The 23,090-nt window shown below is 43.6% G+C and overlaps 2 protein-coding genes across 2 annotated transcripts in view; one reads left to right on the top strand and one right to left on the bottom strand.

Moving 5' to 3' along the window:
• Positions 1 to 1,036, bottom strand: part of LOC144267447 (uncharacterized) — a 48,883-nt gene extending 47,847 nt beyond the window's left edge. The window contains exon 1 of the mRNA XM_077821428.1: positions 994 to 1,036. Within this exon, the coding sequence (XP_077677554.1) occupies positions 994 to 1,036 (43 nt within the window). The remainder of the gene's footprint in view (positions 1 to 993) is intronic.
• An 8,149-nt stretch (positions 1,037 to 9,185) lies between these two features.
• On the top strand, positions 9,186 to 21,234 carry LOC144267446 (2-epi-5-epi-valiolone synthase-like). Its single transcript, XM_077821427.1, has 5 exons — positions 9,186 to 9,355; positions 14,944 to 15,577; positions 17,544 to 17,777; positions 18,528 to 18,780; positions 21,134 to 21,234. Exons 1-5 carry the CDS (start codon positions 9,186 to 9,188, stop codon positions 21,232 to 21,234), a joined length of 1,392 nt encoding a protein of 463 aa, XP_077677553.1.
• Positions 21,235 to 23,090: the final 1,856 nt, after the last annotated feature.

Below are 23,090 nucleotides of genomic sequence, written 5' to 3'. Positions count from 1 at the left end.
TCAGGGTTGGAAGAGACCTCAGGAGGTCATCTAGTCCAACCCCCTGCTCAAAGCAGGACCAATCCCCAATTTTTGGCCCAGATCCCTAAATGGCCCCCTCAAGGATTGAACTCACAACCCTGGGTTTAGCAGGCCAATGCTCAAACCACTGAGCTATCCCTCCCCCATATTCCCTCCGTATAGTAAATAGGGCCATTTTATAACCACAATCAGGGCCAGATTATCCAAATGGCTCCAACCCCTCCCCCACCCACCCCAAGCCCCAGCATTTAGTCACCAAAGTAAGGTCTGGATTTGCAGAATGGCTCAGCACATTCAGGGCTGAATCCATTTGAAAATCTGGCCCTAAATGCTACAATGGGATAAGCTGAGTGCTTAACAATCTAACTCAGACACTTCAGGGTGGTTTTGGCAGTCAGCCTCGATGATGCATCTCAGGCATTGGCAACGTCTCACTGCAACATTTACCAGGTGCTATTTCATCAATGTACACCCACCGAGACAATTTCCCAAGACCCTCTGTTCACATAAACCACAAGAGCAAAACTCAAGTGCTTTCTTTGCATCAGCCAAAGTCTAAGAACAGAATAATAGATGTAAAGGAGAAGCTGGATTCTACTGAGACTTTCTGATCCAAATTTTGCCATTGGCAGCCATAATATATTAAAAGTCCACAGTACCAAAGGGACCATTTGGTCTTCAAATGACTGATCCTATGCTTTCAACAGAACTCAACAGCCAGAGGGAATGAGAGGTGTCTTGACAAAGGATCTGATCCAAACCTCTTTGAACGCAATGAAAAGACTCGCATTGACTTCAGTGAACTTTGGATCAGAGTGTGTTACATGCGCAGTCCCTGTGTACTTCAGGTGGGTCAAAACTCTGAGGACCCTGGCTCTGAAACTTTTCCAGATATGAGGTATTCAGTATGAGGCAACAGGTTACCGAGGAAAAGCAAGAGGAAACACAAGTTGACAATAGCTTCTCTCTTACCTGTTACCTTCCTTGCAGTGTTACTGAATAGCTGAGAACTCATCTGCCTATGATAGGCATGTCCTGAAGTCAGGATAGCAAGGCTAGTAATATAAAGAAAATCATTTTCATAGATGAAAATGGAAGGTCATATGTAGTGTTTTATTTTGAGAACCTGATCCAAAGCGCTGAGAAATCAATGGGAGTTTATTGAGCACAGTGGACTTTGAATCAAGCCAGGATAGCTCAAAACGAATGATTTTTTAAAAAATTGAATTTTCATTTTAATTAGATTTTATTTAAATATATTTTTCTTTAAAAAAAACTATTTGAAAATTATGTCAATCGATATTAAGGCTTAGATTTACTATAATAATCTACTAAAATCTTTTAAATTTAAATAAAATAATAATATTCAATCAATAGGTTTGCTTCCGAAGCTTTAAAGATATTCAAACCCTGAACTGGTGGAAGTAACTGACTTGGCACCAGAAACCAGACCTTGTTGTAGTGCTCAACCAGCTTCTGACAGAAGTAGCCTTTTCTGCTGGCGCAGATAGAATATTTCCTTTGTTTCAGTTTATTCAATCACTTCGGTTCCTAATTCAAAGTTGAGAAACCAATGAGGAGCTGAAAAAACTGGAAAGCTTATTTTGCTCTCCCAATCTATGAATAAAAACCAGGTGTGAAAGGTTGAGATCTGCTAGTTCTAAAACCTGGAAAGAGTGGTGACCAGAAATAATCAGTTCAATTTATAACTACCGTTCATACTTCCTTGGTTTAATGCGGCTTAATGAATCAGTTTTAAATACAAAACAAGTTTTAATAAAGTTATTTCCACCTTCCTTGTGTGTCACTAACTAATAATTAGATAAGAAATGCACCATTCACCATTTTCTAACATAAAAAAATGTAAAATTTAAGAACCTTAGTAAGGTAGGTTGCTTCAATAAATGTGAATCGATATAGTGTATACTCCTGGTTGGTAAAAAGAAAACTTGGAAACTATAAACTACAACCCAAACTCAAGTGGTATAATTATGCAATAAATGTTAATTCAAATAAATAAAAAAATAAAACATTTTGAAATATATCCTAGCTCAGGGCAGTAAAGAAGAGGATTTGCTAGTTGAAGACAACAACTAGCTAAGAAAGACATGTTTCCATAATACTGGAGAATGCACCTAAAAAAAATAAGAGCGGGGACATCGCCAGCTGGTGTCAATAGTCAGAAACCGACAGCGATTTCAATACAGCTATGACAATTGACACCAGCAAAGCTTCTTCCCGAAAGCACGTGCGCTTTTGAGAATAAAGATGATCCAGACTAGGAAACTAAGAACAGTTTATACCAAGTGCTATATGAAAGGGAGAGAATCCACTGCTCTTTTAACTATGTTGTCAGTAGTATTCTCCTAAATCTTCGATAGCACTTCCTTGTATGGCAAGGTCAGCTGGAGGATATGATTTACTGTCTGCCAAACATGTGCCTTTTATTTCCCCATGAGGGAAAAAAGTAGATTGTGTCCTTGTTTTAATTGAACCTAGAATGACTCACAGAGGAGGAACCCCCAAGGGATCTGCTGAGGACAGTTTGCATTGCTAAGAGTTCTAGGATATTCCCAGAACAATAAGAAACCCACAGATTCAACTGGCATCCTAGTTCCTCCTGCTCTGCTTGCCACTCCAGACAAAAGACAACCACCTGTCCCCAATAAAATGTGCATTCCCAGCACCAATGCCTTCCCTCCCCAAACTGAAAAGGGGGAACCGATTGCCCTTGCATGGAACCCTGAACTCTGCAGAAAGGGCAGCCTGAGGAGAGGTTTACCTGTGGGGTGGTGCATGATGCTCCAATTCAGCCAGATTCCGGGGGATGCTGCTGTCTGTGTGGCTGTGCAGTGCTCAGCTTGGCAGTGTGCATCCCTCTCCACGTGAGGGGCAGGGCTGCCATGGGGGACACGTGGGCATAGGCAGCAGAGCCTGTGGTTGCTACTGGTTATGGAATGATCGCCCCTGGCTTGGGCTGGGCTTCTTAGCCCCAGCTGCACCAGGCAGCTCCCAGGCTACTCCCTCCCCCAGGCATTTCCAATAAATGCAATAGGGCTGGGGAGAGCTAACTGCATCACACAGACAGCAGTGGAGTTTTGGCATCTATTTGTTTTATGTAAGTTGTTTGCTGGCCACAGGGTGCGATTCATAGCTGGGGTTTTGGAAGTTCTGGGGCTAGGGGAGAAAATCAGCAGTTACACAAGCTTAGGGCTGCACAGTAGAAAAGACTAGAGATACGCTCCAACCAAAGGCCCAGAAACAACTTGTGAGGGGGCATGCGGGGGCACATGTCCCCCCAGGTTTCTGCCAGGGTTTATGTGCCCTGCTACATACCACCAGAACCTTTAAATTGTGCCCTGCCTCCCCTCCCACCACTGTCAACAGTTACGTGTCGCCTCTGCCCAGAGCCCCAAAGTCAGGAGGAATTTGAAATCCCCATAGCCCACGGTACATTTCCTAAGGGGTCTCTAGCTTTACAATAAAGTGACCCAAAAGAGCCTATAGTTTTCTTACACAATGCCTGCTGAAACACCACTGCCTGATGCTGGTGATATTGCCAGGTTTCGGCCTGTGTGGAATTGCCCTGTTTTGGAGAAAGGGAATTGAGGAGCTGGCAGGTCAGCTCTGATGGGCTAGTGGAATATTCAGACTTTCCAGACCCATTGATTGGATTGACCACATCAGCCCCCTCTTTGAATCCCTCCACCAATGACCCCGCTTCTCTACCACATCAAACATAGGCTGCTGATCTTTCCTTTCAAGGCCCTTCACAGTCAATCCTCACCAGACCTGTCATCTTTCATTTGTTATCAGGCTGTCGCTGCTCACCTCCAATCACCTGGGATGCCGGCCTCCCTTTGCCCACCTGTTAAATTTCCAAACAGGACCTTCGTTCCTTCTCCCATTCCTCTCTACACCCTTGGGAGGGGATCCCTGTAAAAATCCATATATCCACCTCATTATCCATAATCCCTCTTGAGAACTTTCCTTTTCCCAGATACCTGCAAAAGACTGGACAACACATAGGCTGCTGGTGCATTGAGAACAGCCTATCATGCTGAACAGTACTGTCTCATTGTTTACTTGTACTCCTGTCTGTCTGCATCCATCTGTTGCCTTTTGTCTTATTCTTAGATTTTAAGCACCTTGGAGCTGTGGCAGCTTTTTTGTTCTGTTTGTACAGCACCTAGCACCATAGGGTCCTGGTCCAGGACAGGCGCTCCTAGGTGCTACTGTAGTACAAATTATCCCTTCCCAGAAGGAGAAAGTGAGGCGCAGAGCGGTTTCAGTGATTGGCGCAAGGCTACCCAGTGAGTCAGTGTCAGAGCTGAATTTAGAACAAACCTCTCTAACCATTAGAATCTACGGATAGCCATGTAATATCCACTGCCCCTAAAGGCTTCTGTTCTGCTGGCACAGGCTGGTACAGTAGGTAATGTACTAGGTCAACCAATGCAAGGTCCTGGTGGTAGATGGTCATTATAACTAGCCCAACATTTGAGAGCTAGCTTGCCAACATTTGAAGTGAAACAGGAGACATAACAGCAGAACAAAATCATAAAAGGAAAAGCAAATAAAATAACTGACGTCAATTTCTCACTGCTATTAATCAAAACAAACAGACAAGACTAAATAGATCAGCCCCTTTAAATACCTAAGATTATCCCCATATGTCACTTAGTAAACTATGAGCCGAATTAGATCTTATAGCCCCTATAGAAACTGATGCAATCTGCATATGGATTGGGAGTTAAAAGTTTTAAGTATTTTTAGTATTGTTAGGAACAGAGTAATGCTCTAACCATTCCACAAATCATCTCTCCACAGGTTTGCTGGGTGACCTTGGGCAAGTCATTTCTCCCCATACTTCAGTTTCACCATCTGTAAAATAGGGATACATCTATTAACTTCCTTTGCAAAACACTTTGAGATCTACTGATCAAAATTGTTACGAGAGCCAGGTCTTCTTCTTGTTGTTAATAATAATTAATAATACTCTCCTTGAAGTCAAACTTACTTTAAAAGATTTTATCCTAGGAAAATTCTGATTCTATTTTAATAGCCTTTTCCAGGCAAGTTTGCTGGTCTAAATTTCAGAAATGGTTTTCAATTTCATTTAGCCCTTCACTGATCTGTAAATGCTAAATAATTCTTGTTTTATGGCTACTTAAGAACTAGTGGTTTTATAGTCTGTGATTTTAGGCATGTTTTTAATTTTCTTCATCTGTTTTTCAAGTTGCTATGCAACTCCCCTATCTTATACAATACCATTATTTTTCCCTCCAAAATAAAATCTCTTAGTAACACAGATAGCGTGTTCTGTTTTGCTAATTATTTGTCATGTCCCCCACTGATTTTGTTCATCTCCTTAAGCGGTTTAATCCCTCATCAGTCTACTTTTACTCTGTCTAGGCTGTTCTAATGTTGCCTGTGTCCATGCTATCTAAATGATTTTGTTTCCACCTGCAATTTGATTTGAAACATGGCTTTAGTTTAAAAGAGCTGGCTGAGGAGCTCGCTGGATCATTAATGTTAATTTTCAATAAGTCTTGGAGCACTGGGGAAGTTCCAGAAGACTGGAAGAAAGCTAATGTTGTGCCATTTTATAAAAAGGGTAAATGGGACGACCAGGATAATTATAGGCCCGTCAGCTTGACGTTGATCCTGAGCAAGATAATGGAGCAGCTGATACGGGATTTGATTAATAAAGAAGTAAAGGAGGGTAATGTAATTAATGCCAATCGACATGGGTTTATGGAAAGTACATCCTGTCAGAGTAACCTGTTTTTTTTTTTAATTATTATTTTACAAGTTTGGTTGATAAAGTTAATAGTACTGACATAATATACTTACACTTCCTGTAAGGCATTTGACTTAGTACAGCATGACATTTTGATTAAAAAGCTGGAACAATATAAAATTAACATGGCATACTTTAAAGCATTAAAAACTGGCTAACTGATAGGTCTCAAAATGTAACTGTAAACAGGGAATCATCATCCATTTGGGTCCCGGAGGGCCTTGGCCTTAAACACCTTTAGCAATGATCTGGAAGAACACACAAAATCATCACTGATAAAATTCACAGCTGACATGAACAATTGGGGGAGTGATAAATAATGAAGAGGACAGGTCACTGATACAGAGTCATTTGGATCACTTGGTAAACTGGGCATAAACAATGTGTGTGTTTTAAATGGCTAAATGGAAATGTATACAACCAGGAACAAAGAATGTAGGCCATACTTACTGGATGGGGAAGCAGGGTCTCTGAGAAAAATTTGGGAGTTGTGGTGGATAAGCAGCTGCTCCCAGTGTGACACTGTGACAAAAGAGCTAATGCAAACCCGGGATGTATAAACAGGGGAATCTCAAGTAGGAGTAGAGGTTGTTTTACCTTTGTATTGGAACTGGTGCGACCACTGCTGGGATATTGTGCAAAGTTCTGGCGTCTACAGTTCAAGAAGGGTGTTGACAAACTGAAGAAGGTTCAGAGAAGAGGCAAGAGAATAATTAAGGAATAGAAAACCGGCCTTACAAGGATAGACTCAAGGAGCTCAATCCATTTAGCTAACAAAGAGAAAGTTAAGGGGTGACTTGATCACTGTCTATAAGTACCTACGGGGGGTACAAATATTTAATAATGGGCTCTTCAGTCTAGCAGAGAAAATCATAACACAATCCCATGACTGGAAGCTGAAGCAGGACAAATTAAGACTGGAAATAAGATGTAAATTTTTACAGTCAGAGTAATTAATTGGAACAATTTACCAAGGGTAGTGGTGCTTCTAGTCTGTTTGCCAGAAGCTGGGAATGGGCTACAGGGGATGGATCACCTGATGATTACCTGTTCTGTTCATTCCCTCTGGGGCACCTGGCACTGGCCACTGTCGGAAGACAGGATACTGGGCTAGATGGACCTTTGGTCTGACCCAGTAGGGCCATTCTTATGTGGATTCTCCATCACAGACAATTTTTAAATCAAGATGGGAATTTTCTAAAAGATCTGCTCTAGGAATTCTTTTGGAGAAGGTCTATGGCTTATGTTATACAGACTAGATGATCACAATGATCCCTTCTGGCCTTAGAATCTATGACCCTAGGGTGGTGGTGATCAAAGCACATAATTGGCAATAGGAAGGGAGACAGATGGTTTTCTCTGGGGATGGTCCAAGACTGTGGAATTAACTTCCCCCCAGAACAAAGGACCATCAGAAACCTTGCCACTTCCTTCTCCAAGTGCAATGTGCATTTTTACCTTGTCTTCTCTGATATAAACACATGGCAACAGGAAATTCATATTAAAACCAAAAAACAACAAACAACAACATCCATCCCATCCCCCCCCCCCCCCAACACACACACACAACCAAACCAAGACATTCAGCTGCACATACTTCTCCCTCTGGGGAGAGGATGGGAGAACAAACAGGACAGATGTGTAGTCATGTTGCTTAATGCACTACTGGAAGGTGTTCAGATTTATAGAATCATAGAATATTAGGGTTGTAAGAGATCTCAGAAGGTCATCTAGTCTAATCCCCTGCTCAAAGAAGGACCAACACCAGCTAAACCATTCCAGCCGGGCTTTAGAAACCTCTAAGGTTGGAGATTCCACCACATCCCTAGGTAATCCATTCCAGTGCTTCACCACCCTCCTAGTGAAATAGATTCTATGGTGATGAGCATGATACAAGACCCTATGAAGAATAGAAAAGAAAAAAGTCCTCAAATATATTGCAAATTCTGACATTATAATTTGCTCTTTAAAGCATGCTCCTTGTCACCTTTTATGTCCTGTTATGAAGTCTAGTTCAAACATTACTACTCATCATTGGAAATCTGATTAAGGACAGGTTTAATAAGTAGAACATGACATTGCTCTTTCTACCCCCATCTCCATCGAAAGCCATGTAGTTATAGTGGGCTGCTCCAGAACAGCAGAGAGGGCCACTCGACCGGCTCCCTGAAGCCACCAGAGGCTAGGAGGAGAGAGCAGGCTGACTAGTCAGCCCTGAACTGGAGATCCAATTTGAGTGAGTGGCGAAGGGGGGAGGCGGAAGAGAGGAGATTCTCTTTTAAGGAAGGTACAATATAGTCACCCCTTTTTTAAAACTTGTTCAGCAGGGCAACCTCCTCCTTTCCTTATTTGTTCATGTCACATCATACCGTTGGATCACAACATCACATCGCAACAGTAAAAAGTTCAATGCAAGGAACTACGCAGAAGAAGCCATTTGCAGCGCACAATAACTTTATTGAACCTGCAGATTATAAACAATACAATATACCTCGTATTTACACGCCAATGGATGGCGCTCTTTATATTCAACAGCTGTCTACATGTATTCAGGTGCTGCTTTTGTTATACAGCATGCTCGTCACAGCACCTAGGCAAAGGCTGAACCAAAACCCTGGCTCTGAATGCCACAAGCTAGATGTGAACCCAAATCCTATGGTTTAAGGCCACCACTCGTTTTGATGTAATGTCACCATAAAAACAATGCTTCACAGCATCCATGGAAAATTGGGATTGGCCCTGATCATATCTTGGATGATCTCACAATAATCACACAATGGGCAACTGTGATTTGTTAGCATTAAAGGGTATTATTTTGATTGTCCCCTTGTGTTTCCAGTGGAACACAGGAATGAGAACTCCTGGGGGCCTATATAGCCTGCACAAATCTCCTCACCGCTGCTGCTTGTGTTCCCTCTTTGGCTCTTGCACACAGAGTGGGGCTAGTAATTAGATAAATCAGAGGTCCTGCCCAACAAAGGAATTCTTAAAACGGTATTGATATTTCATATAAAGTATTTGTCTTTCATAACACCCATTTCACTGCAGGGCATCGTGTGAGAAGCTAATTTTATAGATTTGTATTGTATTTCCAAAGGATTATAAAACTAACCAATTATACAATGCTATCTTGGGTCCTACATGTGTCTCTGGATGAGTTGTACACCTCTGACTCGTGTCCTCAGATTAGATAATACTAGTTTTATAATTTCCTCCCCCACCCACCCACACATTACCAACAGGTGAGGAGTAGACAGGACCTCCTCTTCCAAAATATGGTCAAACTGGAGCCTTTAAAAGTGACTGGAAGGCACTCACTTAGGTGAGATCTCTCAAGCTAGAGATTTCATCTGCTGGAAAGATGCCGGTGTCTGAAGAGATCTTAGCCAAAAAGGCCACAAAAGTCATGCCTGAGAATCCCAAACAGACTGATTTTCAGCTGGTGCGGATCAAGAGCACTTGGTGTCGGATCAAGAAGGGGGAAGCCATATGCAACTCCGAAGATAAGATAACCACCTCACAGGCTAAAATGTAAGTATAAAAGCTTGTGCTAAGAATACTTGATAAAAATCTGATGACGAGCTTGCCATCAATCTGGCTTGGGTTAGTCGTGTTATATCACCTTTCAGGTGGGGGAAATTGAGAGATTTGTTAGGCTTGTGCAACTGAAAAATGTTATCTAATGTCACTGCGGTGAGTGGGACTGAAACCCACCAAGAGGAGACATTCCAAGTAGAGGCTCAAACGTGTTTCTCAACCCATCTTTCTGTGTGCCAGCAGTGCCGCACAAATCAGGTGTTCATCATACACCTTGGCATAAATGGAGTGAGTTGAAGGGGAGATAATTATCCCCCTCTCTGATTTTTTCACACTTTTGTGTATGTAGCAGATAAAGCTTGGAAGCTTTCTTAAAATGTCTGAGGAGTAATTAGAGGAACATGGGGATTTTCGCAGTTTGGGGTCAGTCAGTGCATATTCATAATCATTGTGGATAAAATGGGGTGTGTAGCAGATGTTTACAGAGTCGGGTAATGAAATACATAGCTTGGAAAAACAAATGCAAAGGTACTAAAAACCACTGACATGATCAAAAAGCAGAATGCAGCTGTCACAAAATTTAGGGGAAGTTCTCCACCTGTGGCAAGGTTAGAAAAGGAGGTCACGGATGGGTGAATGTTTTCCCTTCAGGCCAAACACAGCTCTCTGCAGGAATGTCTCCCTCCTTAATTAACCTTGGATTGCAGGAGGATCCCCTTTCAGCAGAATACAGAGCCTCATTTTGCTATTAAATATGAATGGAATACTCACAAATGTGGGGCTTTGTTTTTTGAACATCAGAAGTTTTCCAATATTTGCAGTGTCTTTATTCTATCATCACTGTGTCTGATCCTTCTCCCAATGAATTTGATAGGAGTTTTGCCGTTGGCTTCAGCAGGAACAGGTAAATAAGGTGCCACTTCCGCAGCAGACACTGCGTAGGCAGATCTGGATTGAATTCAGTGGGGCTCTATCCAGGCATAGAGGTCTGCTTGTGCAGAGCTCATTCCAGGATGGGGTCCTTAGTCAATAACGTAATTAATTGACTTAAGGCCCAGTCCGCAAAGAATTGCTCATGTAAAATATCCGTTAGCAAATGGCAGGTTTGGGCTCTATTTCGTAGGCATTCTGCAATTCAGACCAGGCTGTCTCCTCACCTGACCATCTCCCATGTGGCTAAAGTTACCTCTGACATCTAAAACAGATTCCTGTACTGTAATTAACATTCAAAACCAAACCCTCTCTTTAGTGGCCAAAGTTTCAAAAATAAATGCACACAGTAATAATCTCCTCTGAAATGTATTTATTTGATTGAGCTTATTTTATATTCATGTAACTTTTTTACTGTATTAGCTTAAACAAAGACAGAATAACAACTTCTGAAAAGCATAAACATCATGAGTACAATTTTCAAAAGTCTCTAAGTCACTTGGGGCCAATTTTTACTGGCATTTACATCCCTAAAGAGGCAGATAGGTGCCTAGTAGGAAAAGCAGGTAGGTACCTAACATCCATTGATTTCAGTGGAAGTTAGGCACTTACGGCCCAGATGGCCAAAGGTATTTAGGTGCCAACCTCCCATTGACTGCTGTGGGAGGCAGGTGCCTAAATACATATGATAATCTGGGTTTAGGTGGTTTTGGATACATCTACACAGCAAAAAATAACCCTGCAGGAGCGAGTCTCAGAGCTCAGGTCAGTTGACTCAGGGGCTCAGAGACCTACCTCCCCCCACGTACACACCACATTTTAGAGCCTGGGCTCTAACCTTAGCCCCACCGTTTACATGGCTATTTTTTAGCCCCCGTAGCATGAGACCAAGTCAGTTGACCTGGGCTCTGAGAATTGATGTTGCGGGGTTTTTTTGCTGTGTAGACGTACCCTTTGAAAATCCACCAGGCATCTGTGTACTTCCTTAGGCCTCTGAATAATACAAGTAACTGATCTTTCTCTTTGGGTGCCAAATAAAAAAGCCCTAGGGGGGGAAATGTGGTTAGTTTCAAACCAAACCTGAATTTTGGGGGTTTTTCTTGATGAAATCGCAAAATGGAGGGGGTTGAGGGGGAAGAGAGAAAGAAACTGTTTCGGATAAAAACAACACCTGAAATGAAACTAAATATAAAAACCAAAAATAATTTTTGTCAGATTTTCATTTCGTTCCATTTCCAGGGTTTTTTCCAACCCAAAATGAAATTTTTAAAAAAGGCATAGAGCTAAGTTTCTAAACCTATGAAACGAAAAAAGTCAAATCATTTCATTTTGAAATGGTCAAAACTATTTTGGCTTTTTTGAAAATGAAAATGTCCTTTTTCTACCTGAGATGGGTCCCTGAAGTTGACCTGAATTCACAGATAGTTTCAGTACTTCTCACCCCCCGCCCCTCCCAGCCAAGGCATTTTTTGGTGAATTTACTATTTGCTGAAACAATTTTACCAGGCTCTACTAAGCCCCTTTTGGAAATCTTTCCCCACCCATAATCCAATTTAATAGGCTCTGTTGCATTTTTAGGGCTAACTTCTGTTCTCACTGAAACCAAAGGGGAAAAAATGAAAATTGGACCTAAATAAACAAGGGGAAAAATATGAAGTGGTAGATGTGACTGAATTATTTTAAATGAAAACATGTCAGTGTAAAATGTCTCTGAACTATTCTAAATTTTTCAGCAATTTTTTTTGCCAAAAATACGACATTTTTTCATCAAAATGGAACAAAAAATTAGGTTTCAATTCAAATCATTTGTGTTTCTCTTTTTCCCTCCTTCCTTGCCCCTTTTTATGTCTATAAAAGTACAACAAAAGAGAGGAAAGGGGAAAGCAAAAAAAGTGAAAATAAAAAAAATAAGATTATAATTTAATCAAAAAATTGTTTCATCTTGGCATAATATCAAAAAGTTGTGGGAAGAACATTGTAAAACATGAAAAAAAATCATTTCTTTAGAAATATGTTGTGGAAAATACAATTTTTCCAAGCCTAGTTAAAGGCTTGATTAAGCCAAAAAAGCTTTGACCTCTGTCCTGAAAAATCACCAGGTATAGGCTATGGCAGGCTGACCTCTACTGGAAAAGCTCTGCTATTTCATCCCAGAAAGGCAAGTTCTGTCTCAAAAGGGAAACAAGAAGCTCCACAGTAGATCTGAACTATTACAGAATACGGGCCTGGGATTAGGGCCAGGGTATGGGTTGCCAAAGTAAGAAAGCTATTTCAACTGCAGAACTGCTTAAAAATAGAAGGACTTAGCTGGATTAAAGCCAGAGCGGTCAGTTTTGGAGTTACCACAAGCTCTGAGAAAGCGCAGCACAACTATGTGTTGCCGCTAAGAGGATCCCTTCGCAAACATTAGAAACAAGGCCCTGTGTAGATCACGATTTCATGGACTGCACTGAAATCACGGAATTAGCCCAATATCATGATTCTTCCAACAGTGAGGAGGCGGAAGTGGGCATGCCTACCTCTGATGCCCGTTCATAGAATCAGAGAATATCAGGGTTGGAAGGGACCTCAGGAGGTCATCTAGTCCAACCCCCTGCTCAAAGCAGGACCAATCCCCAATTTTTGCCCCAGATCCCTGAATGGCCCCCTCAAGGATTGAACTCACAACACTGGATTTAGCAGGCCAATGCTCAAACCTCATGGTATTTAGCTAATTCAGCTGCTTGCAGCGGGTGGGCAGGCAAGGGGAAGGGCTGTGATGGGTCTCACCATGACACTGGCCATCTGGCTCAGCTCCAGCCCAGGCCACTCTGCTGCTCCGGTCTGGTGGGCTAGTGGGGAGAAAGGGTCAGGGCTGACAACGAGTAGCACTTAGGAGCCATGGCCTGCCCCACAACAGTCCCTGGAAGGCCCAGGGAAGATACAGCAGCAGCGGAAACCAGGATCCACTGCTTGGAGTGAGAGAGGGTGGGGGGCAGGGTGAAGGAGCCCCTGTCCCAGTTGGGGGATGGATTCCAGTCTCACCCCAATCTCCCCACCAAGGCAGGGCCCCTCCAATACTCATGCTCTAAGTGACAGGTCCTGGTCTCAGTTCCTTCAGCGTCTCCTGTGGCCTATTGGGGGCTACTGTATGGTGGGCTTAGGATGACCAGGTATACGGTTTTCGACTGGAACACCTGGTTGAAAAGGGACCCTGACAGCTCCGGTCAGCACCACCTCTGTGGCCTTGCCCCCCCCGTTACTCCTGTCTGGGTCCCCCACTCCCGGAGACACAGCCCTGCTCCCAGGCTCTGGGGGGGTGGGGGCGGATGGGGTAAGGGGGCTGGCTTTCACACCGCCACTACTAAAAATGTTCCAGCACCACTGGGTGCCAGGAGAGGCAGGCAGCCTGCCTTAACGCCCCTGCTGAGGCGCTGACCAGGAGCCGCCCGAGGTAAGCCCACGCCCTAACCCCCTGTCCCAGCCCTGAGATCCCCACAGCCAGAGCCCCCTCCCACACCCTGAACCCCTCGTCCCCAGCCCCACCCCAAGAGCCAGCACTCCCAGCCCAGAGCGCTCACCCGCTCCCATACCCCAACCCCCTGCCTCAACCCTTAGCCCCCTCCAGCACTCCGAATCCCTCAACCTCACCCCCCAGCCTGGAGAACCCTCCGGCACCCAAACCCCTCATCCCCAGCCCCACCCCAGAGTCCTCAACCCCAGCAGGAGCCCTCACCCCCTCCCACACCCCAAGTCCCTGCCCCAGCCCAGAGTTCCCTCCCGCACCCTGAACCCTTCATTCCTGACCCCACCCCAGAGCCCTCACCCCCTCTTGCACCCCAACCCCTTCCCCAGACCAGTGATAGTGAGCCAGTAGTGAGCGGGGGGCAGGGCCTTGGGGAAGGGCTAGGGTGTTACGTTTTTTGCAACTAGAAAGTTGGCAACCCTAGGTGGGCTAGAGCTCCTAATCACCACGCATTGCCTCTGCTGCCCCACTTTCCCGCCAGCTCGCTAGACAGCTTTGCTAGGTCCCTCTGAAGAAACTCCTCACAATCTTCCCTAGTCTTGACCAGCATAAATAATTGTGTCATCTGTAAGTTTTGGCTCAGGACTTCTCACTCCCTGCCCTTCCAAGTTCATTAAAAAGAAATGTATATGAAACATCTGTCTTAATACAGAACCTCAGGTAATTCATGGTTAAAACGTTGCCATGTTGGAAATTGGTCTCTCTTTCATAGCCACATGTAAGGAACTTAGTCAAAGGTTTTCCTGAAAATTTAAATAAATTAGAGCACTCATCTCCACTATCTTATAGACAAATTAGTGAATTTGAGAGGAGCAATTTGCCTTTACAGAAGCCATACTAATTAGTCTTTGTTATATCATTATCCACCTACCTGTTTCCTCATTTCATTTTTAATGATCCCCTCAGCCATTTTTCCTGGTGCTGAAGCAAGGCGGACTACTCTACAATTCCCAGAATCACCCCTATTGCCTATTTTAAAGATCAGTACAATATTTGAAACCCTACTCTTTTCTGGTGTAGTAGTAAACTTTAATGAGAGATTGCATATTTCAATTGGTAAGCTAGCTGCTTCATTTTTAAATTCTTTTTTTACATAGAAGGTACCTAGCTTAATTGATCTCACACCATGTTTTGTGATCCCTGACAGAGGCAAAAGTGTTTCAGACCTTGGAATTTCCTGGACAGTTGAAGCTCCCATCTCTTTCTGCTACAAAGTGGTAGAAACATGCAATCTTCTGGATCCTGCCAACAGTACACTCCTTTTTGGGCACATCATAGATTCTCAGCAATTAGAGATAGCCATTGACAGAGAAAGAGAACAGAGGCGTTTTATTGTAATGGATCAGATTGTCGATGAATATTATGGCTCAAAAGTGAGAAAGTACTTTGAAGCCAATAATGTTCATTATAAAATCCTTTCCCTGCCCACCACAGAAGAAACCAAATCCATGGATCTGGTCCTAAGCATCTTGCAAGAAGTTCACAACTTCGGCATCGACAGGCGTAAAGAGCCCATTATAGCAATTGGAGGAGGGGTTTGCCTTGATATCGTAGGCATTGCAGCATCACTCTATAGAAGACGCACCCCTTATATTCGTGTCCCAACGACCCTCTTAGCTTACGTTGATGCCAGTGTGGGAGCAAAGAATGGTGTAAATTTCCTTCAGTGCAAGAACAAGCTTGGAGGCTACACTCCTCCTGTAGCTACTTTTCTGGACAGATCCTTCATCCAAACTATTCCCCGTCGACACATCTCCAACGGTCTTGGTGAAATTTTGAAGGTACCATTTTGTACTCTTGCACCAAGATGTACTTTTGCTATATTAATTATTAATAAAAAGTTAGATCTGTGTGTGAGCCTAGAGCTTTGTGTAAGATGTTTTAAACACCCAAAGGGTGGGCTTTTCAAAGCCACCAAAAGAAGTTGGACAACCAAATCTCATTATTTATTAATCATGGTCACCCACATATTTTATAGTAGTTTGGCTTCTAAGAATCTAAAAGTGTGCCTAGCCCAGCCTCTTGGGACCTGTGGGGGGGGGGGGGGAGAGAGACAGGCTGGGACGACTCACCAGCACAGCGCCTCCTGCTGGTTGTCTAGGGAATTAGCTCTTCCCAGCCCTGGAGTACCCTGTGCCAGCTGATGTCTTGCCTACCGCTGGGCCCCGTGTCTCTCCCGGACCCTGGTGCCCTTCACCCAGGGGTTCTGCCCACCGCAGCAACCCACAATCTGGGTCTCCCCATTCAGGAGAATCCCCAACCCTCTATCCCCACCTCACCTCAGTGGCTACTGTCAGTCACCATCTAGCCCCCACTCACCGGGGCTGACTGCAGTCTGTAAAGGCCACTCATCATTGGCAGAGGGGGAGGGGGGTTGGACCTGTTGCCTCTGCCTATCTAGGGGTTGCCCCTTGGAAGCCCCAGTACCCTTTTGTAGGCCTTTGACAAGGCCTGCAGCCTGGGGTTTTACTAGGCTGGAGCTCCCCAGCTCCCTCTGCCCTTCACACAGTACTGCTCCACTCAGCTTCCCAGGCAGCCAGGTCCTTCTCTCTCAGGGGCTAGAGAGAGACTGTCTCAGCTTCTGGCCCACTGCCCTCTTATGAGGGCCAGCTGGGCCCTGATGGCACTGGCTACAGCTGTAGCTGCTTTCCCAATTAGCCCAGCTCTCCTCACTGCAGCCCTCTCCAGGGCTGCTCTATCCCCTTCCAGCAGGAGCAGGGTTACCATCCTGCTACAGGACCGCTGATAATTTTTCAAGATACACATAATATATAAAGAAAAGGAGGACTTGTGGCACCTTAGAGACTAACCAATAAATTGGTTAGTCTCTAAGGTGCCACAAGTCCTCCTTTTCTTTTTGCGAATGCAGACTAACACGGCTGCTACTCTGAAACATAACATATAGCAAAGCCAGATGTCAACTGTAGAGAAAACAGATGGAAGAAAACTCTTTCATATCGGACCTGATCCAAAACTTATTCAAATCTATGGGAGTCTATTTACCTCTATTCACTTTGGATCACCGTCCACTAAGAGTAAAGATAAACTTTAGTTTTTTCAGAATGGAGGAAAAACAGGGAAGTTAGTTACATTTTTAGCCAAAGACGTGTTCTACAAGACCATTTATACATGCCTCAAATGTTCAAAATATATGTTGAGTTTGGTTGACCAATGGTATTCTCAATCTTTCTGGGCCAAATTCTGCTCTCATTGTAAATCTACAGTTATGCCCTTAAATTTACATATGCAAACAGCTTTGAGATCTATCGATGTAATGTAGTGCAAAGTAGGATTATTGTGTCAATTTAAGAAGTATTTAAATGTATTAAAAATGCATCCATCCCAAATACATACATACAATATTAGTAAAACCTATGCAATTTGAACCGCTGCCCACAAAACTAAAAACCCTTCCAAAACCCCCAGCCCACTATATCACCCACACTCGCATTCACTCAATTCTCTCTAAAAACAATCCTGGGGGGAAAGCCTGGATTATCCTGGTGAGGTCCAGCATCTCGTTAAAAGGGCCTTAACCTGCTTGCCAGATAGATGGAAAAGCCCTTTGCAAACTACCTGTACCTGGACAGCCAGAAGCAACCAGTAATCCAACATTTATTGGCATGCATGCACTAGGATAATATAGTACTAGTTGTATGTATTTCAATATGTACTTTTCCTACAGTGTATTACTTGCTGATATAAAAATTCACCTTTTAAAGTACTTCTTTCCATTCTTTATTCAAGATGGCGCTCATGAAACACAAAGGGCTCTTTGATCTACTGAAGAGCCATGGAAAATACATGCTGGATACAAAGTTCCAGTCTCACAACGGCTTGGTCAATCATGGTGATGCTGCTCTAAAAACAACCAGGCTTGCCATAGAAACAATGCTGGAAGAGCTTGCACCCAATCTCTGGGAGGATGACCTGGACAGATTGGTTGATTTTGGTCACCTTATAAGCCCAGAACTGGAAATGGTCAGTCACGAATTTTAGTTTGCAATGTCGTATTAAAAAAAACCAACAAGTTTTTAATCATAGTAAAAATGTTCTTGAAAGGTTTTGTTTTGTATTATACTTGTGAGGCAGCATATACCTGGGAGTCAGGAGACCTGGGATCTAGTCCAAGCTCTACCTGATGTAGAACAGTGGGCAAGTCATGTCCCTTCTGTGTGCCTCAGTTTCCCCTCCCAACTTTGTCTATGTTATCTGTTTTGATTTGTTAGAAATTTTGAGCCAGTGACTGTCTTATTTGTACAGAGGCACAAAGGAGCGCGCGCATCTAGGCAGTAGCATAACATAAATAGCAGCAACAATCTCAGTTATAACAATACAAATATTGCAGGGTTTTAAGATTCCAAACACTACTGCTATGATAAACTGCTGTTCAGAAGTGGGGCATGGGGACGAACAGACTCAGTCCCTGTGAAAAGGTTCAAGTGAGGTGTTTGCTGCGAAGGAACTTTCCTTCCTTCTCATTCAAAGTTCAGCCCTTGCCTTCAATCGGAGCAAAATCAAGCTCTCTGTGGGAGATTTTTATGTACCATTAATTATGTGGAAAATATTTTCTCCACTCCCCAGAAATAGAAAGGATGCTGAGAGTCAGCAGATCTCTAGTTCTACGACTGAGAGCCACATACTAATTTTCATCTACAAAGTCAGACGCATTAAGAAAACCCGGACTAGTTACTGTAAGGGGGGAGAAAGCTAATTTTACTTTCATTTCAGAAAGTTTTACCATCCCTGATGCATGGAGAAGCAGTAAACATCGACATGGCATTTATGACTTACGTGGCCTATGAAAGGGGGCTTTTAACTCTGGAGGAAAAAGCTGACATTATTCAGTGCATGAAGGGTTTGGAGCTCCCGGTGTGGCACGATGACTGCAACTTGCACCTAATAAAGAAGGCCTTGGTGGAAAGGTTGAAACACTGCGGAGGCCAGATGAGAATGCCTCTCCCAACTGGACTTGGGATGGCAGGTACTGCAACATAGCTTCAAAAGGGACAGACATTAACCAAGGGAAAGGGGGAATATTCACACCCATTCACATACACAAGAGCAACTCATAGGCACACCCGCTAATATGGCCAGATTTTTAAAGATGTTTGGATGTAGATGGCTGCTTAGTGCGATTTTCAAAAGTGCCCAGGAACCTAACTCTCATTGTGGCGAGGCACTTTTGGAAATCCCACTAGGCACTCATCTATGTCTTTAGGGGCCGTATCACCTTTTCAAATCTGGCCCTGAGAGCATGATCAAATAGCTGTTGAATTCAGTGGGAGTTTTTCCATTGACTTCAAGGGGATTTGGATCAGGTTATTACAGTAAAGTCTTTGGGGATATTAATTACTTTTCTCTTGGAACTTTGTCAACTTTTTGGTTTTTACTTGTCCTGGCAACATTCAAAGAAGAAAAAAAAAAAACCCTCGTTACACCACCACTAAGGAATACAATATAACATGCCAGCATGCCTGCCCTGCAGTTTGCAGTTATATATGTAGGGCTTTAATTGACCCTTTAACATCTTACTAGACCTGGACAGAGAGAGGGAATTCAGCTCCTGCATCTGACCACCAGAACTTAAAGACTGAGCTCTAATAAATTGCCTTAAGGTTCACCAATTTACTTTGCAAACATATTATAAACCATACTGGGTATTATTTCAGGACAATCCAAATACAGTGCTATATTTGTTTTTTAAAAAAATAGTAACAGTAAACATTCTTTTGTCATGCTTGAAAACATTTTGAAATAATTCTTGGAAGCTGGTATATGATGCGATTAAAATACGTTGAACTAAATAGCCTACACCTCAGTGATACTAATGTCTGCCCAGAGTGACGATACACATGTAAATAGAAATAAAATTCAGACTAAAAAGCAGCACATAGCACCAGCTTGTGATACATCAGTCTACAGCTAGTCTGTAATAATTCCACCTGGTTGAATCTCTATGGGCTAAATTCACAAAGGAGATTTAGGCACCATTTCTACTCTGGGGGCAGCATGTTGGGTATGTCTAGCTAAACCCCACAGGAAGGCTGCATCCACACTGAAGTGTGTCAGTGAAAAGTTTGGATAGAGGGGAAGCAGCGGGGAAAGGCTCTGGCAGCTCCCTGCAGCAAGGAAAGACTCCGGTGGAGTCTTTCCCTGCTGCCATCCCACTGCCAGAGCCTTTCCTTGCTGCAGGGAAAGACTCTGGCAGAGGGGCGGCAGTGGGATGCTACTCTGCTAAAAACAGCAGTGTAGACAAGGGAGGGGGATGGGAGTGACTTAGGACACCTGGCTGAGACTGGAGGGAGGCACTTATCTTCAGCCATGGGCTGTCCGCTGGAGTAGGTGCCTGTGTCAGGTCAGCCCTTTCTCACAAAAAGCCACAGGGAAAGAGCCCCTCACCCCGACCCCACTATAGCCAATAACCCAGGTACTCTCAGGAAATTGGGAGAGCCAGGTTCATGTCTCTGCCCCAATGGCTGTAGCTATTTATACAAAGTATAACAGCTTCTAAAGAAGAGATGGAGAGAGAGAGGCCTACCCCCAAAATATCCAATTGCGAGGTGGTTAGGGCACTCACCTGGCATGGGGGAAACCTAGGTTCAAGATCCTGCTCCAAATCAGGCACAATAGGGGTTCATGTATGGATCTTCCCCAATCCCAGGGGGCTACTGTCTATTCTGGGATAGATCAACACAGGCAGCCTGCAACATTCCCACCCCGTTGGCTCCCCAGCTGGCTCTCGTAAGGATTAGGCATGCTCAGAGCACATTCGCAGGATCAGAGCCCACTGGGGAGTTAGGCAGAGGAACGCCTTCTATGATAATACCACAGGGGTTAGGCATGAATGAGGACTCAGAGCAGCTCCTTAGCTGTGGGGGCTGCATCAGGATTTTGGCAGCTTTGTGCTGTGCATGCCTACCAGCGGAAACTCAGGTAACCAGAAAGATTGAGGCGCCAGTTAGGCAGCCACTAAACAGTGATTTTGTGAATGGCAGTGGTGCCTAAATCATAGGCTATCAGGGTTGGAAGGGACCTCAGGAGGTCACCTAGTCCAATCCCCTGCTCAAAGCAGGACCAATCCCCAATTTTTGCCCCAGATCCCTAAATGGCCCCCTCAAGAATTGAACTCATAACCCTGGGATTAGCAGGCCAATGCTCAAACCACCGAGCTATCCCTCCCCAGGACTCTAGCTTTAGGTGACTAAGTCCCTTTGTGAATCTAGCCCTGTGAATAAGTCTTGTAAAGCTGCTCAGGGAGTGTTTACCTCACTTTCTGTGAATTAATTTGACATCCAGAGAAGCTTCTTCTACTAACTAAAAATCTTATTTTGCAGAAATATTCAATGATATCAGCGAGGACACCCTGGAAAGAGCGTACCAACTGTGGGCCAGCGAATGTAAGACAGCAATAGAAGAGGACTTTCTGATTCACTGAAAGCTGTAGGATCAGATAGAAGCAACACTGCCCCTTGGATGGCATCCTGCAAAGCTGTAATGTAGTGATATGGGCTGGATTTCAAATAGAACAATTTCAGATGGCCTTATGAAATCAGCACAAAAGTTTGGGTTTGGGTTTTTTTAGGCAGCTGATCTGTTATGCCTATTACATTTGTACAATTTGTAATAGAAGCTCATAGGGGCCACATTTTGATCATATAGCTCCCAGCGCCTGGATAGCGCTAATGAAATAATTAACATCAGTCCCTGGAATTATCTCGGGCACGTAGCATAGTATATTCTGAGCACAACGCTGCTCCCATTGAAGTCAATGGCAGATCTTCCCTTCCTTTTCCTTCATTCCATACGCTAGTACAGATTGTGGGGTGTTCTGAAATAGAGCTTGCAGAGGGATGACTCTCCACTGTCTACCAATGGATCTGGAGTCAATAGACGTGTTTCCCGAGTTAAGACTGCAGTATTAGATCTATAAGAGATATAAAAGGAGTTGGGGTTGATGTAGCAAATAAATACATTTCCTATTTATAACCGTCTTTATAGTGTAACATTGCACTAGTTACTTTTCAAAAAAGAAAAAAACTTTTCTATTGTAGTGTAAATGTCTTATCAGAAAACAATATGCTATGTAAAATAGCTAAAGAAAAGTAAAAGGCCTATGATACATTATGCAGCACTGAGAATTTTTAAGTTACTTTCCATGTTAATTGTTTGAGGCAAAAATACATATTGGCTTTTACTCTAACCATGTACAGAACCATACATTTTGAACACACTAACCATTATATAGTGTCAGATTACAAAAGCTCTTCATTTCAATGAGTAGCAGACGACAGTCTAGTCTAAGTAGCTGTGGAAGTCCTAGGATTTGGGACTTTTGAAACTACACTGAACAAAAGGCTAGAAAGTGTATAATAGAGAGCAACCCTGAACTGGCAGCAGTCTGTCCTCACAAAATGATCCATCATCACTTCTTACTTCTACGACTCTGATTAATTACATTTACCTTAGCTCGCTAGAAGGATGTACTGACTGTTATATATCAATAAAACATACTTGGTCAAATTCCGCTGTGCTGTAGATAGTGATGTAAGTTACACATTGGGTTTAGGTTGGACAAAAAAATGGGTGTTGGTGCTTTACCTGTGTAAGCTGTACAAGTTCAGGTTGTGCCTTGGGTGTGCCAAATAAGTGTAATTTATGTCACTTCCATATTGTGGAGAGACAAGTCTAGGTGGTACATGCAGAAGCAGCTCCCACTGAAATCAAGGGGAGCTATTTTATGCCTACTTACCCCAGGGTGGCTCATTCGAGCTCATAAAATGTTCACATTTGAGGCAACTATGATCACTACCTCCTTTGCAGTACCTTCTTCCCCTGCCTAGTCTTACTTCAGCTTTTGCTTTCCTGCTCCTTGGTTTTTGTTTGTGGGAGGGATGGGGAGAGGTCTGGTCCAGCAGAGTTCCCTCATACCCTTGACACTTGAAGCATCGATACCTAAAACACTCAAAGAGAACACTGCCCCCTACTGAAAGTCCAGCCCACCAGGTTCTCCCCTGGCTTCTGACCGGAGGCTGCTCTGGGAAGAAGCAATCCTCTAACCACGGGAAGGTGCTTCTCACAAAGGATGCCAGCATTAACAAGAAAAACCAATTATCCAGTTATTGCCTGGGCTTTTTATTTCATGACACTATTTCCCCCCTACTATGTTTGATATTCACATCCATGTCACCTCTGCTGATCCTGCACGTAACAGAGAAACCAAGTCAACAAGGTCCCCCTTGGTATAGCAGTTTGTGTTTCACTTGAATGAGGTAGGAACCCAAAAGTGTTGCC

The sequence above is a fragment of the Eretmochelys imbricata genome, chromosome 7 (genome assembly GCF_965152235.1).
Source record: "Eretmochelys imbricata isolate rEreImb1 chromosome 7, rEreImb1.hap1, whole genome shotgun sequence".
Lineage (NCBI taxonomy): Eukaryota > Metazoa > Chordata > Testudines > Cheloniidae > Eretmochelys > Eretmochelys imbricata.
The sequence above is the reverse complement of the archived record's forward strand: the minus strand, read 5'-3'. Positions and strand labels throughout refer to the sequence as shown.